The sequence below is a fragment of the Corythoichthys intestinalis genome, chromosome 22 (assembly GCF_030265065.1).
Source record: "Corythoichthys intestinalis isolate RoL2023-P3 chromosome 22, ASM3026506v1, whole genome shotgun sequence".
Taxonomy (NCBI): domain Eukaryota; kingdom Metazoa; phylum Chordata; class Actinopteri; order Syngnathiformes; family Syngnathidae; genus Corythoichthys; species Corythoichthys intestinalis.
The window spans coordinates 31,409,158-31,422,088 of record NC_080416.1 but is presented as its reverse complement, the minus strand read 5'-3'; the positions used below and the strand labels follow the sequence as shown (position 1 = coordinate 31,422,088).

Here is a 12,931-nt window from a genome sequence, read left to right as displayed (position 1 = left end):
AAAGTAAAAACACTTCTGAATATTTTTTTAAAAATTTATACTGCATGACTTTTTTTTGAGGGTGGAAAAGCTTAAGTGAAGTTTCGACATTTTCAGCCACTGTGTCAACTCTAGTCTACATGTCATGCCTTTGTGTTAAAAAGAACATAAAGAATTCATAAGTTAGTTAAAATGTCAAAATTGTTGTGGAAAGGTTTCATCTAAAAAAAAAAAAAATTAAAAAAAACATTGGGAGTGAGACCCCTCCTTGATCCAGCGAATGTGGATTTGTGCTTAGGGCAAGATCATCTTTCGCAATTAGCGATCTTTGACGCTATCACTTTTTACCCTTCATTCAAGCGACTCAAGCTTGTTTTCTCACTCTGCGACTGTAACACTCAACGAAGTTGCTCTCCCAGCTAAGCCTAGGCTAACATTCATCTTTGTAAGCTTTTAGTTAGTTTGTATGTTGAATTTGAAAGGAAAATGTGTGTTTTGTTTTTGGCAAACTTTTTCCATGGTGCTAATCTGTTGAAGCTACTCACATGGAAAAATCTAATTGTACAACATTTTAAATGTATTCATTTTGTATATTACACTTACCACGATTTGAGAGCTCAATAAATTGAAGAACAGTTCGCCTTATGTTTGGAGTATTTGTTTTGGGTTAGCTGGCTGTCTAGCCGATAGCGTCACTTTCACACACAGCAACAAACGGGAGGGGATGAGCGCTGCTGCGCCAAGCCGCTTCTGGCTGCATTTTTGACACAAGAAAAATAGCAAATACCGTACTACAGTCTGATGGAAAATTTTAGTGGTTTTGAAACCGCGACTTTTTCACACCACGGTAAACCGTGAAACCGGTAACCGGCACATGCCTATTCCACACACGAGCAAGAGCGCCTATACACACACGAACAAGAACATATTTGCACACACGCACATAGGAAGAAGTTACGCAGCCAAGTGAGAGGGAGAGGGCAAAGAAAGGTCGAATACTTGGGGCGAGTTTATGTGATTGTTTTTGATGATGTACGAGCCCTAACTGATATACTAGTACAGTCATGTGAAAAAATGAGGACACCCTATGGAAGCATGTGCGTTTTCTAACAAATTTGGTCATATTTAATATTAATTTTAACAATCTTGAGAGGTTCAAGTAATACAAATCAACGATTAATACTGGATTTTTTTTTTTTTTTTTTAAATAACTTTCTCTAAAATGTAATTTTAAATAAGTGCAAATTCTGCTGAGGAATAAATTAGGGCACCCCCACATTCAGTCCCATTTAAAATGGCTAAAATCACACACAGGGGTATCACATAAGGTGCACATGATTAGAACATAATTACCAAGTGTTTTGAAGGAGGCTTGCCTTATTTAAACCTCACATTTAGTCTGGTGTGCCCCTGACTGTTAAAGTGAGAGAAATCACCATGGTGATATCAAAGGAGCAGTCTGAGGCCATCAGAAAGAAGATTGTAGATGCTTATGAGTCTGGTAAAGGATTTTAAAAAATCTTAAAAGAATACAAAATCATCCATTCCACTGTCCGGAAAATAGTCTACAAGTGTAGGACATTCAAAACAACTGCCAACATGCCCAGGTCTGGCCGTCCAAGCAAGCTCACCCCGAGAGCAGACCGCAAAATGCTAAAAGAAGTCTCTATGAACCCTAAAATGTCATCACAGGACCTACAGCAGGCTCTTGCTACTGTTGATGTGAAAGTGCATCTCTCTACAATCAGAAAGAGACTGCACAAATTTAACATTTATGGGAGGTGTGCAAGGAGGAAACCTTTGCTCTCCAAAAAGAACATCAAGGCCAGACTGAGGTTTGCCAGAGTGAATTTAGACAAAGCCCAGGACTTCTGGAATAATGTTCTTTGGGCAGATGAATCTAAAACTAAATTATTTGGAAACCAGAAGAGAGAACATGTTTAGCGTAAATCCAATATAGCATTCCAGGAATAGAACCCCATACCAACTGTGAGGCATGGAGGTGGAAGTGTCATGGTTTGGGGATGCTTTGCTACAACAGGACCTGGCCACCTCACTATCATAAATTCCACCATAAATTCTAACGTGTATCAGAGGATTTTGAGGAACATGTGAGATCAGCCGAGAAAAAATTAAAGCTGAAGCGAAACTGGACCCTGCAACATGACAATGACCCAAAACATACCAGTAAGTCCACCAAGGACTGGCTGAAAAGAAATGGAGAGTCCTCAAAGCCCAGATCTTAATCCCATTGAGATGCTCTGGGGTGACTTGAAACGGGGTGTACATGCAAGAAACCCCTCAAACATCTCACTGTTGAAAGTATTCTGCGTTGAGCAGTGGGGCAAACTTTCTTCAGACTGATGTCAAAGACTGGTAGATGGCTACAAAAAGCGTCTCACTGAAGTTATTTCAGCCAAAGCGATTAGGTGGTAGAGTGTATTAACTTTATCCTGAGTTAAAATATGCATTTTTGTTGATTTATCAGTGTTATCATTATCAAATGTGCGCATGTGACATCACACATAACATGAATGTTTATTATTGCAAATATGGACATATATGTATTTTTTTTTATATCTACTTATGCTGAAAATAATAATAATAACAAAACCTTCATTGACAGCTATTTGCAGTTTTCCAGTGAATATTCATATTTATTATGATTGCCTCGCACTGTTTACTCAAAACCACAAGAGGGCAGCACATTCTATTAAAAGGCACCACACCTGTATTAATTCCATGTTCTGATGTAAACAGATTGACCTGATTTCTCTTATAAAATCTGACAAGTCACATGTCCTCCTGTTGTTGAGCCCACACAGGCAGATTTACGGCATGTGTTGCGATTGCTTATGAGTTTTTTTCCCCTGTGAATGCCATTTGTTTATCTGAAACCCTGAGTATACTGTATTAATAGCAAATAATGCACGCAATTTGTTTTGCGATGATAGGTTCACCAACAATACTCACCTTGGCCTGGTGGAGATCAACTCCATACATCGATAGCTTCTTTGCGTTCTCCAGGAACATCAGGTCGGCCTGAGCTGGAGTCATTGATCTGCAACAAAGAAGCAAATGAACTGTATTAAATTGGTTAAAATGAACTCTCTTTATCTAATTTTAATCAGTAAAAACTTCAACTTGAACAAACAAGATAATATCGCCCCAAAAATATCAGGTGTGTGCTCAAGGCTGCGCATGCGCCAACGTGTCTTCTTTGATACTAAAAGGAGGACCATTTCATTTGGCGGGACACTCCAATTGAACTTAGATGGCATCAAACAGTAGCAGGTAAGTTTGAACTTACGGTTTCTTTTAAAATTGAAAATGCAAAAAACATAAACAAGCCTGGTATGCAGCGTGTTAAATTAAGAAGCCCCCATAGTAAAAAATTAGGGCTGTCAAATGATTAAAATTTTTAATCAAGTTAATTACAGCTTAAAAATTAATTAATCGTAATTATTCGTAATTCAAACCATCTCTAAAATATGCCATATTTTTCTGTAAATTATTGTTGGAACGGAAAGATAAGACACAAGACGGACATAAACATTCAACACACTGCACATAAATACTGTATTTGTTTATTATAACAATAATTCCACAAGATGGCATTAACATTATTAACATTCTTTCTGTTAAGGGGATCCACGGATAGAAAGCCTTGTAGTTCTTAAAAGATAAATGTGAGTACAGGTTATAGTAATTTTATATTAAAACCACTTTTAATATTTTCGTTTTAATAAAATTTGTAAAATTTTCAATCAAAAAATAAATTAATAGCTTGCCATTGTTGACGTCACAGAGCGGGACGTCACATGGGCTCCCTGCCATTTTTCCACAGTGTCTTTAACTACCGTATTTTTCGGACTACTAGTCGCACCTGAGTATAAGTCGCACCAGCCATATAATGCCCAACGAAGAGGAAAAAAATATATATATAAGTCGCACCAGAGTATAAGTCGCATTTTTGGGGGAAATTTACTTGATAAAATCCAACACATAGAACAGATATGTCATCTTTAAAGGCAATTTAAAATAAAAATACAATAAAACAAAAAGTGTACACAGTATGATAATGTTACATAATGCATGAACAACAAAATGCGAACGTGGCCGGTATGTTACCGTAACATAGCTATTAAGAGTTATTCAGATAACTATAGCAAAAAGAACACGCTAAAAAGTTTACCAAACCATCAGTGGTACTCCAAAAAAAAAACAAAATAACATGTGAAATCATATAATATTGTGTTAATAATTTCACACATAAGTGCTCCAGAGTATAAGTCGCACCCCTAGCAAAACTATGAAAAAAACTGCGACTTATAGTCGGAAAAATACGTAAGGTAGTAATTGAAATACACCACAAGGTGTCAAGGCCGAGTTTTAAATTAATTAGAGATTTAGCCAAGGCAAAGTCTGAGTAAGTTTTATGTGTATTTTGCATAGCTTTTTTGATTGGGAATGCCAGTTCTCTTTGCATTGAGCACTTTTCTTTTTGTGAACATTACTTTTTGAGCGATAGGAATATTATTTTTGTTGTCCTTTCACTAAATGATACTGTAGCGACTTAAGTGTTCCGCCCTGTGTCCACTCGCATTTCTCTGCCTTTTCGCTCTCAATGTGCTAAAACGGCATCATTGTAAACTGTTTGAGGCAATGCACGAGCGGGTCACTCCGTGCATCTGTTAATTGCGTCAAATATTTTTCGGTGATTAATTTAAAAAATGAATTACCGCCCGTTAACGCCATAAGTTTGAGAGCACTATAAAAAATATTTTTATATTTTATTTCTGGCTTTCGACAGCCATTCTTGATAGCTAGCTAAAAGCTAGCTGTTCTTTTGAGCATAGCAACATGAGTTGCTGGTAATAATGTGCCTTAATTTGAACCATTCACCTTATTTTCTAATTGACTTTTCAGTTATGGCATACAGTATTGACAAATGTTTCCCCTTCAGTATAAGTGCGTGGCACGTCCCCCCCTTCCCATGGTGTTCTGTGGGACACGCATAGCCAGTGTACAACAGTTTGGTTGAGCACATTGCATGTGATGGAAAGCAGAAAGTCGGAAGAAACGTTCAAATAAGTATTTATTGAAAAATTCGAGCAAAAGGACTGGAAATACCACGTCCGCCAATTCTGAGGTATGCTGCCCGCAGCACACAGCCAGCAGCAGCTAACGTTACGGTTTGCATTGAATTACTCTGGGCTGCTACTGAGGCATGTAAACAGCAGTAACAACAACAGTAATGGCGGTAATTACTAGTAGCCACCAAAACTTGGATTAGTCTATATGTATTAAGGAACCACTCATCAGCAAGCTATCGAATAGCCTGATAACGACCTGGATTATGTTATTCAGGTTTGTTGAAGGAAGGAGACATGGAAAACAGACTGGTGCCTTCGGGCACTGAAGTTGGTGACCCCTGCTCTAGGAAGTCTTTTCTGCTAATAGTGGATTTAATTTACATTTGGTTCTTAAATTTGCACAGTAATTTCACGAAACTATTTTCCACTGTAGTTTAACATGCTACAACATAGCACTCCTGTGAGGTTCAAGCACCTATGATCCAGCATTTTTGCCTTATTTGCATCTCAAACTGAAAGATACTCCTGCTTTTCACTGTTCCTTTAAAAATGCTCTAAAACCTATGTTGTTTGCATATTACTTATTTTGGACTGATGCCCTCCTGTTCTTCAATCATCAGTTAATACTGTACTGTACTTGAACTCATACTATGAGTAAAAATGTTTGCATGCAATTTATATTGAGCAGACATTTTGTTAAATGTTAAATTTACTGAGCAAATTGTCATGAAAAAAAGTTGGCAATCAAATGTTTCTCTTGTGTGCAATGTCTTTAGGGTAAAACAACCCTTATCTACTATAGTAATGATTAAGTTAGATACGTACTTAACTTAATATTTATTAAAAACATTCAGTAAAATATACAATACAAATACACTACAATCATGAGTAAATAATACTCAATTTTAAAGGTATTAGGTGATACAATCTGTTTGAAAAGGTTAACTAAACCTTACCCAAATTATGTGAGTATATTATTGTTGATGCATTTAGGTAGTATTTACTGAGTAAAATTGGTTTAACTTTATATTATCAAACTAAGTGTAAATTGTGAGCTCAATTTTAATAAGTAAATCCCTCGTGAGGAAAAGCGGCATGAAAAAATGGAAATTCTATAAGTTGTTTTTACAGTGCATGAGCCAGAAGATACGTAGTAGTGTTTCCCAGTGACACAATGTCAATTTATTTTGATTGTAAAACTGCAGAGGAGATAACTAGGTATTCTATTCCACCACGAACAGCAAGTGTTCTTACCTGTAAGTGTGGTGGAGCTCCATCATCTTTTCCTCCAGCTCCTTGGTCTGCCCATTAGCCATTTTCATCTCCTTAGCATATTCACTGCCATGCACCTCAGGGTCATATTCGCCCAGTTCTGACTGCAGCGCATAGGAGCCTAGCAAGGCCAGGGTGACAAAAGAGCAGGGCAGCCGCCCTTGCAGGATGTCCTTACGCAGTTGGAGACATAGATAGTACCTTGAAAATGACAAATTGAGATGACAATGAATAATGCAAACCTAGAACACCTCAAACGGGGCAAAAAAAATTATACAATTGGAAATTAAACATGTAATGGCAGTCTACAATGTTTTTTTGTTTTTTTTGCAGTAAAAATAAAGTTCAGCGTCATAAAATTAGACTTGTGTTATACCTTGTGATGTCTTCAGACAACTGGGCTGGATCAGGTGGGTAAAATTTCACATTGAAAGTGAAATCATAGTTGGCACCTTTGAAAAAATATGAATTGTAAAGAATAAAACAGAATAGAATAAAGCATCCATGTGTCAAATTATGATGAAGGTAGGTTTTTGTGGCTTATATATACGTGTACCTTGCACTTGTCTGCGGATATCCTTGGCCAAGTCCATCCAAGTCTTGAAAAAAAAAAAAAGAAAAAAAAAAAAAAGAAAAATAATAATGCATGTTAAGGGGTGATGTGCGATATGACGATATATTTCGTCATGACGATCACATATCGAAAATTTTGTGTTAAAAATAAATACATTTATTAACAGACTCAATGTCTAACAACAACACAAGACAAAAAAAAAGAATAGAAAATAAAAAAAAATAATAATAATAATGATAAAACAATAACAAGTGGACTTCGGTACACAACACTGGGTCTTCTAGCGATTCGCTTTTAAAAGGCACATACAGTATACAAGTGCTTCCAAAACTGTGACAAGTAGCGTGCGTGTAAAGCTATACAAAATGTTAGTCAGGCCCAACACAATCAAATGTTTTATACTATTCAGACGAATAATAAAATTAAACATGAGTACCATTAAAACAGACTAGAGGGTATTCACCCGAGCTGCTACAAACATATCTGAAGCACTGGTCCATCTGGGCCTTTTCAACAAGATTCTCAGAGTCATTATATGCCACTTGTAGTCTCTGAAAACTTGCTTTGTTAAATTTAGACCACAGATGTGCAGTGTACAGGGGTGTACAATAGGCCTTAAAAAGGGCCACCTTGACATCAGAGCACTGAACAAATTTACGGGAAAGGATATTAGCATTGACATATAGAGAACGACACTGACGAAATATGTCCTCATTGTCTGTCAGCGTGTTGGTGATCATATGACCGAGATATTTCACCTGACAGCAGGACTTCAACACTTGACCTGCCACCTTAAAGTCAGGGAAGACCAAATGTTTGTCCTCATTTGATCTTACGATCATAATGACACTTTTAGCATCATTATATTTGGTGGGTGGCGGCTCATAGTCAGATGTGCCATATAGTCTGAAAATTACAGTAAGTAAAAGTACAGAGAAATGGGCAAAACATTACTTAACTAAAACTACAAGTATCTAAGGCTACGCGTATACACTAGGACAGATAATTTCCTCCAGGGTATTTTGCCGACTAGTTTATACCTGTCCACACTTCGTTTAAGTTGCGTTTAAGGGCCCCCCTGCTTCTGCAAGGTACGCCTGCATTTGCGCAAAGTACGCATGCGTAAAAAGGAGAAGCCTCATGTGTTACGTCATCGCCCACACGGTTTACCTCTGACCCGGAAACTCAATGCTTGCCGGCGGCAAATTTCGGAATTACTACACCTTCTAGACTGCCATTATTTTGTGATCACTGTTTTTTCCGTGATCGCAATCGAACGCATCATGCAGGAGCGAGAGTGGAAGGGAGAGTGCGCTCGGCTTTTACGAGCAGGAGCCGAGTTGTGATTGAAATAAATCTGTATAAAACAACGAAAGCCTGACATCATTACTTGGGATGTTACAATCGATGCTCAGTTGTGCTCTCACCACTTGGAAAATAACAAATATAAGCATATGTTATGGCGCTGGGTATATTTCCTGGAAGCCGCAACCAGGCTGCTTGTGCATAAAAGTGGCGATCCTGGAAGTGGCAACAGTTTTGACAGGCAGAAATGTCTTGGAAAAAAAAAAAAACTGATCGTGCGCCTCTTTGACTGGGGGTACCACGCAGCTCACTTTTCTGGGTTTAATTTTCCTCTACGCATTTTTATATACAGTACTTATGTTCGGTCCGCATTGAGTTGGGAGGGGCCAGCCTCGTAGCTGGCTGATGTGAGACAACTCGGGAAACGAGCTCTGTAAAAAAAACGCTCATCTCCACCTCATCCGCAATGGGCGGACCCCAAATGAGGACTGAATTGAAGCATATTATTGAGACGTAGTTTGAAAGTTCGAGAAAAATGTGTGGAAAAGAAAAGAGGAGCAGGAATGCCACGTCGTGATCGTCCACCTCCATTGTTTACATGCTGTCATGCCGTAGCCTACTAAAAACAGCGACGGCATGACGTCGCTTCCTGAATATCCGAATGTTGTACGGAGACAGCAGTCCATATAAAGCGGTGCGTAGGTGGCGGGTAAATTTACCCACCTACGTTATCCGTCTCACAACTAATCCGGATAATAGGCATACTAGTGTGGCCGACATGCTGTGTAGTCCAACTAATTACACATTTAAGGCCATTATCCGTCCTAGTGTAGACATAGCCTAAGATAAGATTTACTCAAGTACAAAGGTACTTGCTTTAAAATTTACACATAAAAAGTAAAAGTATTTTCTCTCGATGCAAACGTGAAATAATGTCAAAAATGTCAAATTTACAGAGATATATTTAAAACTGTGCAGAATGGAACAATACAATAAAAATTGACTGCACTGTAAACAGAAGCTTAAAAAGCTATTTAAAAAAAAAAAAAAAAAACACCTCCATAACCTAGCTTAATGGCGGGTTGCAAGTAACTATCAGGTGCATAACCCCACCAACTGTACAACAGTGTGCAGCACACTTCTGTTTTTATTGGTCAATATCTTGTTCACCTGCCTAAGCTTACTTGTACTCATGTTGCTACCTCTAGTGCTCAACTACGGTATAATTGATTGCGCCAGAGGCATTGAAACGAATCTAACGTGTAACGCAGGCAACAATTTGAAAAGTAGTGGAGTAAAAAGTACAGATACATGCTATAAAATGTAGTGAACTATAAGTCAAAAATACCACTTCCTATTTGTACTCAGGTACGGATACACAAACATATAATTAAGTACAGTAACAAAGTTTTTTTACTTTGTTTCAACAGAAGTACTTTTACTTCGTTACATTCCACCACTGCCCCAGGGGAAGAAGGTAATTCCGCTTTGCTTTGGCATTGACATGTTAAAGACAACTTTTTATCCTATCTACCTGTATATGGAGTGCTTAGGTTGCTGTTACTGGTACAGCTCCAAATGACAGACAGTTTGACACTGGCTCACCTTCATGTTGGGTGTCTCCCAGATGACCAGCCCATAATAGTCTCTCTCAAGCAGATTGAGGTGGTCGCATACTCTTGTGAACAGCTCCTGGCCTTTGGCATGTTTCTGATGCAAGCACAAAAAGAACAAGATACTATTTCATTTAGTCCTCACCTGGTAATGGAACAGACGACGGACTCATAGGGGACAGTGATTTCATTATTGTGTTGAACACGGCTGAGCGGATGGTGAGAACAGCACATCGGGCCCAGGGGAATAGTGTCCTTGCCCAAAGGACCACTAACAGCTTTTAAAGCCAGACTGAAGCTCGGCAAATGAGAGATGTTTCCTTCTAAAAATAGCGCACATCACTAGGTGCCTTATACTGTAGACTTGCCTTTGTATGAACTTCTTTTGTTAGATTTATGAACTGTGATGTACTTTGTTGGCGTTTAATCAACTCCAGTGAAGATGAGTCAGTTTCGTCTTTTAGCTACAGCTAACACTATCCAATTGGATGTTAGTCCATTTCGATCCAATTATTTGTTTTTCTTCAGGGGTGCTCCACTGTGCCCAGTCCAAGATAACATGACATGGTTGTGATTGTCATTGGCAGAAGTGAAGTGAGACATCAAATGATATTTGAAATCTCAAGTGTTGGCATTTAAGGACATTGGACTGGCCTACTTAATGTCTGAAGTAGACAAATATGTTAAAGGAAGTTTTGCGGCTCAAGTATCTATAATCTATGATAGAGGCACTTACATAGAAAAGAAGATGTCAAGTATCTGAGTGACAGTGGTTAACTTCCCACTCAATGACTGACTGATTGGACATGTGGTCTGTAAAAATTACTGGAGGCCGTTTGCTATCAAACAGCTGTATTTACAGTGGTATGAAAAAGTATCTGAATCTTTTGGAATTTCTCACATTTGTGCATAAAATCACCATCAAATGTGATCTGATCTTTGTCAAAATCACACAGATGAAAATACAGTGGTTGCTTTAACTAAAACCACCCAAACATTTATAGGTTTCGTTTTCATATTTTAATGAGGATAGCATGCAAACAATGACAGTAGGGGGAGTAATAAGTAATTGAACCCTCTGCCTAAGGATTTACCAAACATTTTAAGTCAGGTGTGTGCCCAATCACTGATAAGTGGTTTAGAGCTGCCCTGCCCACAATAAAACACAGACCTGGTAGGTAATGTTTTGATGAGAAGCAGTCTTATGTGCATCATGGCTTGGTCAAAAGAGCTGTCTGAAGACCTGTGATCAAGGATTGATGATTTGTATAAAGCTGGGAAAGGATACAAACCCATCTCTAAAAGTCAGGATGTTCATCAATCGACAGTCTAGGAAGACATCTACAATTGGAGAAAGTTTGGCACTGTTGCTTCTCTCCCAAGGAGTGGCCGTCCACCAAATATGACGCCAAGAGTTCAGCGCAAAATATTCAGAGAGGTAAAAAAGAACCCTAGAGTGTCTGCTAAAGACTAACAGAAATCACTGGCACAGTCCATTATCTCTGTGCACACATTAACTATATGTAAAACTATGGTCAACAATGGTGTTCAAGGGAGGACTCCAAGGGAGGACTCCACAGAGGAAGCCACTACTGTCTAACAAAAAAAAAAAAAAAAACATTGTTGCTCGTTTAATGTTTACAAAAAGGCACTTTGACACTCCACAGAAGTTTTGGCAAAATATTTTGTGGACTGATGAAACCAAAGTTGAATTGTTTGGGAGTAACGCAGACCGTCATGTGTGGACGAAAAATGGAACAGCTCACCAACATCAACACCTCATCCCCACCGTGAAGCATGGTGGAGGGAGTAGAGGTTGCTCTAGACTTTTTCGTTGTCTGTCATTTTGACTGACAGGGTCATAAAAATCCGGTCATAATCTATTTTTACCCGTCACTTAAATTTTTAAAATGATGATAATGACATTGTGGTGACCCTTTGTTTGGCATAATTCACCTTCCGTACTTGTGTGTCCATTCGGCCGAGCGCGTTAGCGGCTACGACACAGTCAGGTGACAGAGACACTTAAGCGCATTCCGGCTTGAATAGAGAGTTCACAGAGAGCAGCAGAGCTACAGTGGCTGGACACAGCAATTCCAGCTAACAAGACTCTTAACATTGCATACCGCTTCAGCATATTCAATAGTATTGAGTTTTCATTCATTTTAAATTAATATTCTGTCCGAACAAGCTTAACAGAGAATCCACACCGTGCCATCACACATCAAGCAGATGAATATGTAACTTTTTCTCCGCAGTGACAAAAACAGCTGACTGTGGCCCCAGTAGGTAGGCTACATTATGGAACAATGAAATTAACAGTTCACCTGCTGTGGCCTGAACGGAGTCTTAGACCCTCCTCCTGGTGCGCATGGACTTGAATTGCGTGCCCGCTTGTGCAGTCCCTGTTTTTTCACCTCTTTTATCAACACCATCGTCGTTTTGGGGCTTTTTGAAGAAACTTCGGACACTCAGTTGCCTTGACATTTTTCAGAGTAAGGCCAACGACGTCATGCATCAAGAGAAACAATAGCTAATTAATATGCTCACTCGCCACCCTGTGGTCTGGGGTGTGAATTGCAACCTGTCAAAATGACAGGTGGACTTCAGTTTTTTCCGTCACCGTTTTAAAAAATCGGTCAACGACGGAAAATATTCAGTTAACGCGACCCCTGGGAGGGAGCATCATGATTTGGGACTGTTTTGCTACCTCAGGGCCTGGACAACTTGCAATCAATAATGGAAAAATGTATTAAAAAGTTTATCAGGATGTTTTGCAGGAAAACCTGAGGCCGTCTGTCAGACAGTTGAAGCTAAAAAGAGGATAGATGCTGCAACAAGGCACTGATCCAAAACACAGAAGTAAATCAACTTCAGAATACTTTCAGAAGAACAAAATGCACATTCTGGAGTGGCCAAGTCAAAGTCCAGACTTGAACCCTATTAAGATGCCGTGGCATGACCTAAAGACAGTGATTCAAGCCAGACATCCCAGGAATCTGACTGAACTACAGCAGTTTATTTGAGAGGGATGGGCCAACAATAGTCCTGATCGATGTGCCAGACTGATATGCTGCTACAGGAAGCGTCCG

At 38.9% G+C, this 12,931-nt stretch overlaps 1 protein-coding gene across 13 annotated transcripts in view; it reads right to left on the bottom strand.

Annotated features, from left to right (window-relative positions):
- Positions 1-12,931, bottom strand: part of epb41a (erythrocyte membrane protein band 4.1a) — a 174,383-nt gene that overhangs the window by 113,950 nt on the left and 47,502 nt on the right. For all 13 annotated transcript variants that reach the window (XM_057828657.1, XM_057828644.1, XM_057828651.1 and 10 more), the window contains exons 4-8: positions 9,832-9,936; positions 6,904-6,946; positions 6,724-6,799; positions 6,330-6,548; positions 2,953-3,040 (exon numbers count right to left, since the gene is read on the bottom strand). In XM_057828657.1, coding sequence (XP_057684640.1) covers positions 2,953-3,040; positions 6,330-6,548; positions 6,724-6,799; positions 6,904-6,946; positions 9,832-9,936 — 531 coding nt within the window. The remainder of the gene's footprint in view (positions 1-2,952; positions 3,041-6,329; positions 6,549-6,723; positions 6,800-6,903; positions 6,947-9,831; positions 9,937-12,931) is intronic.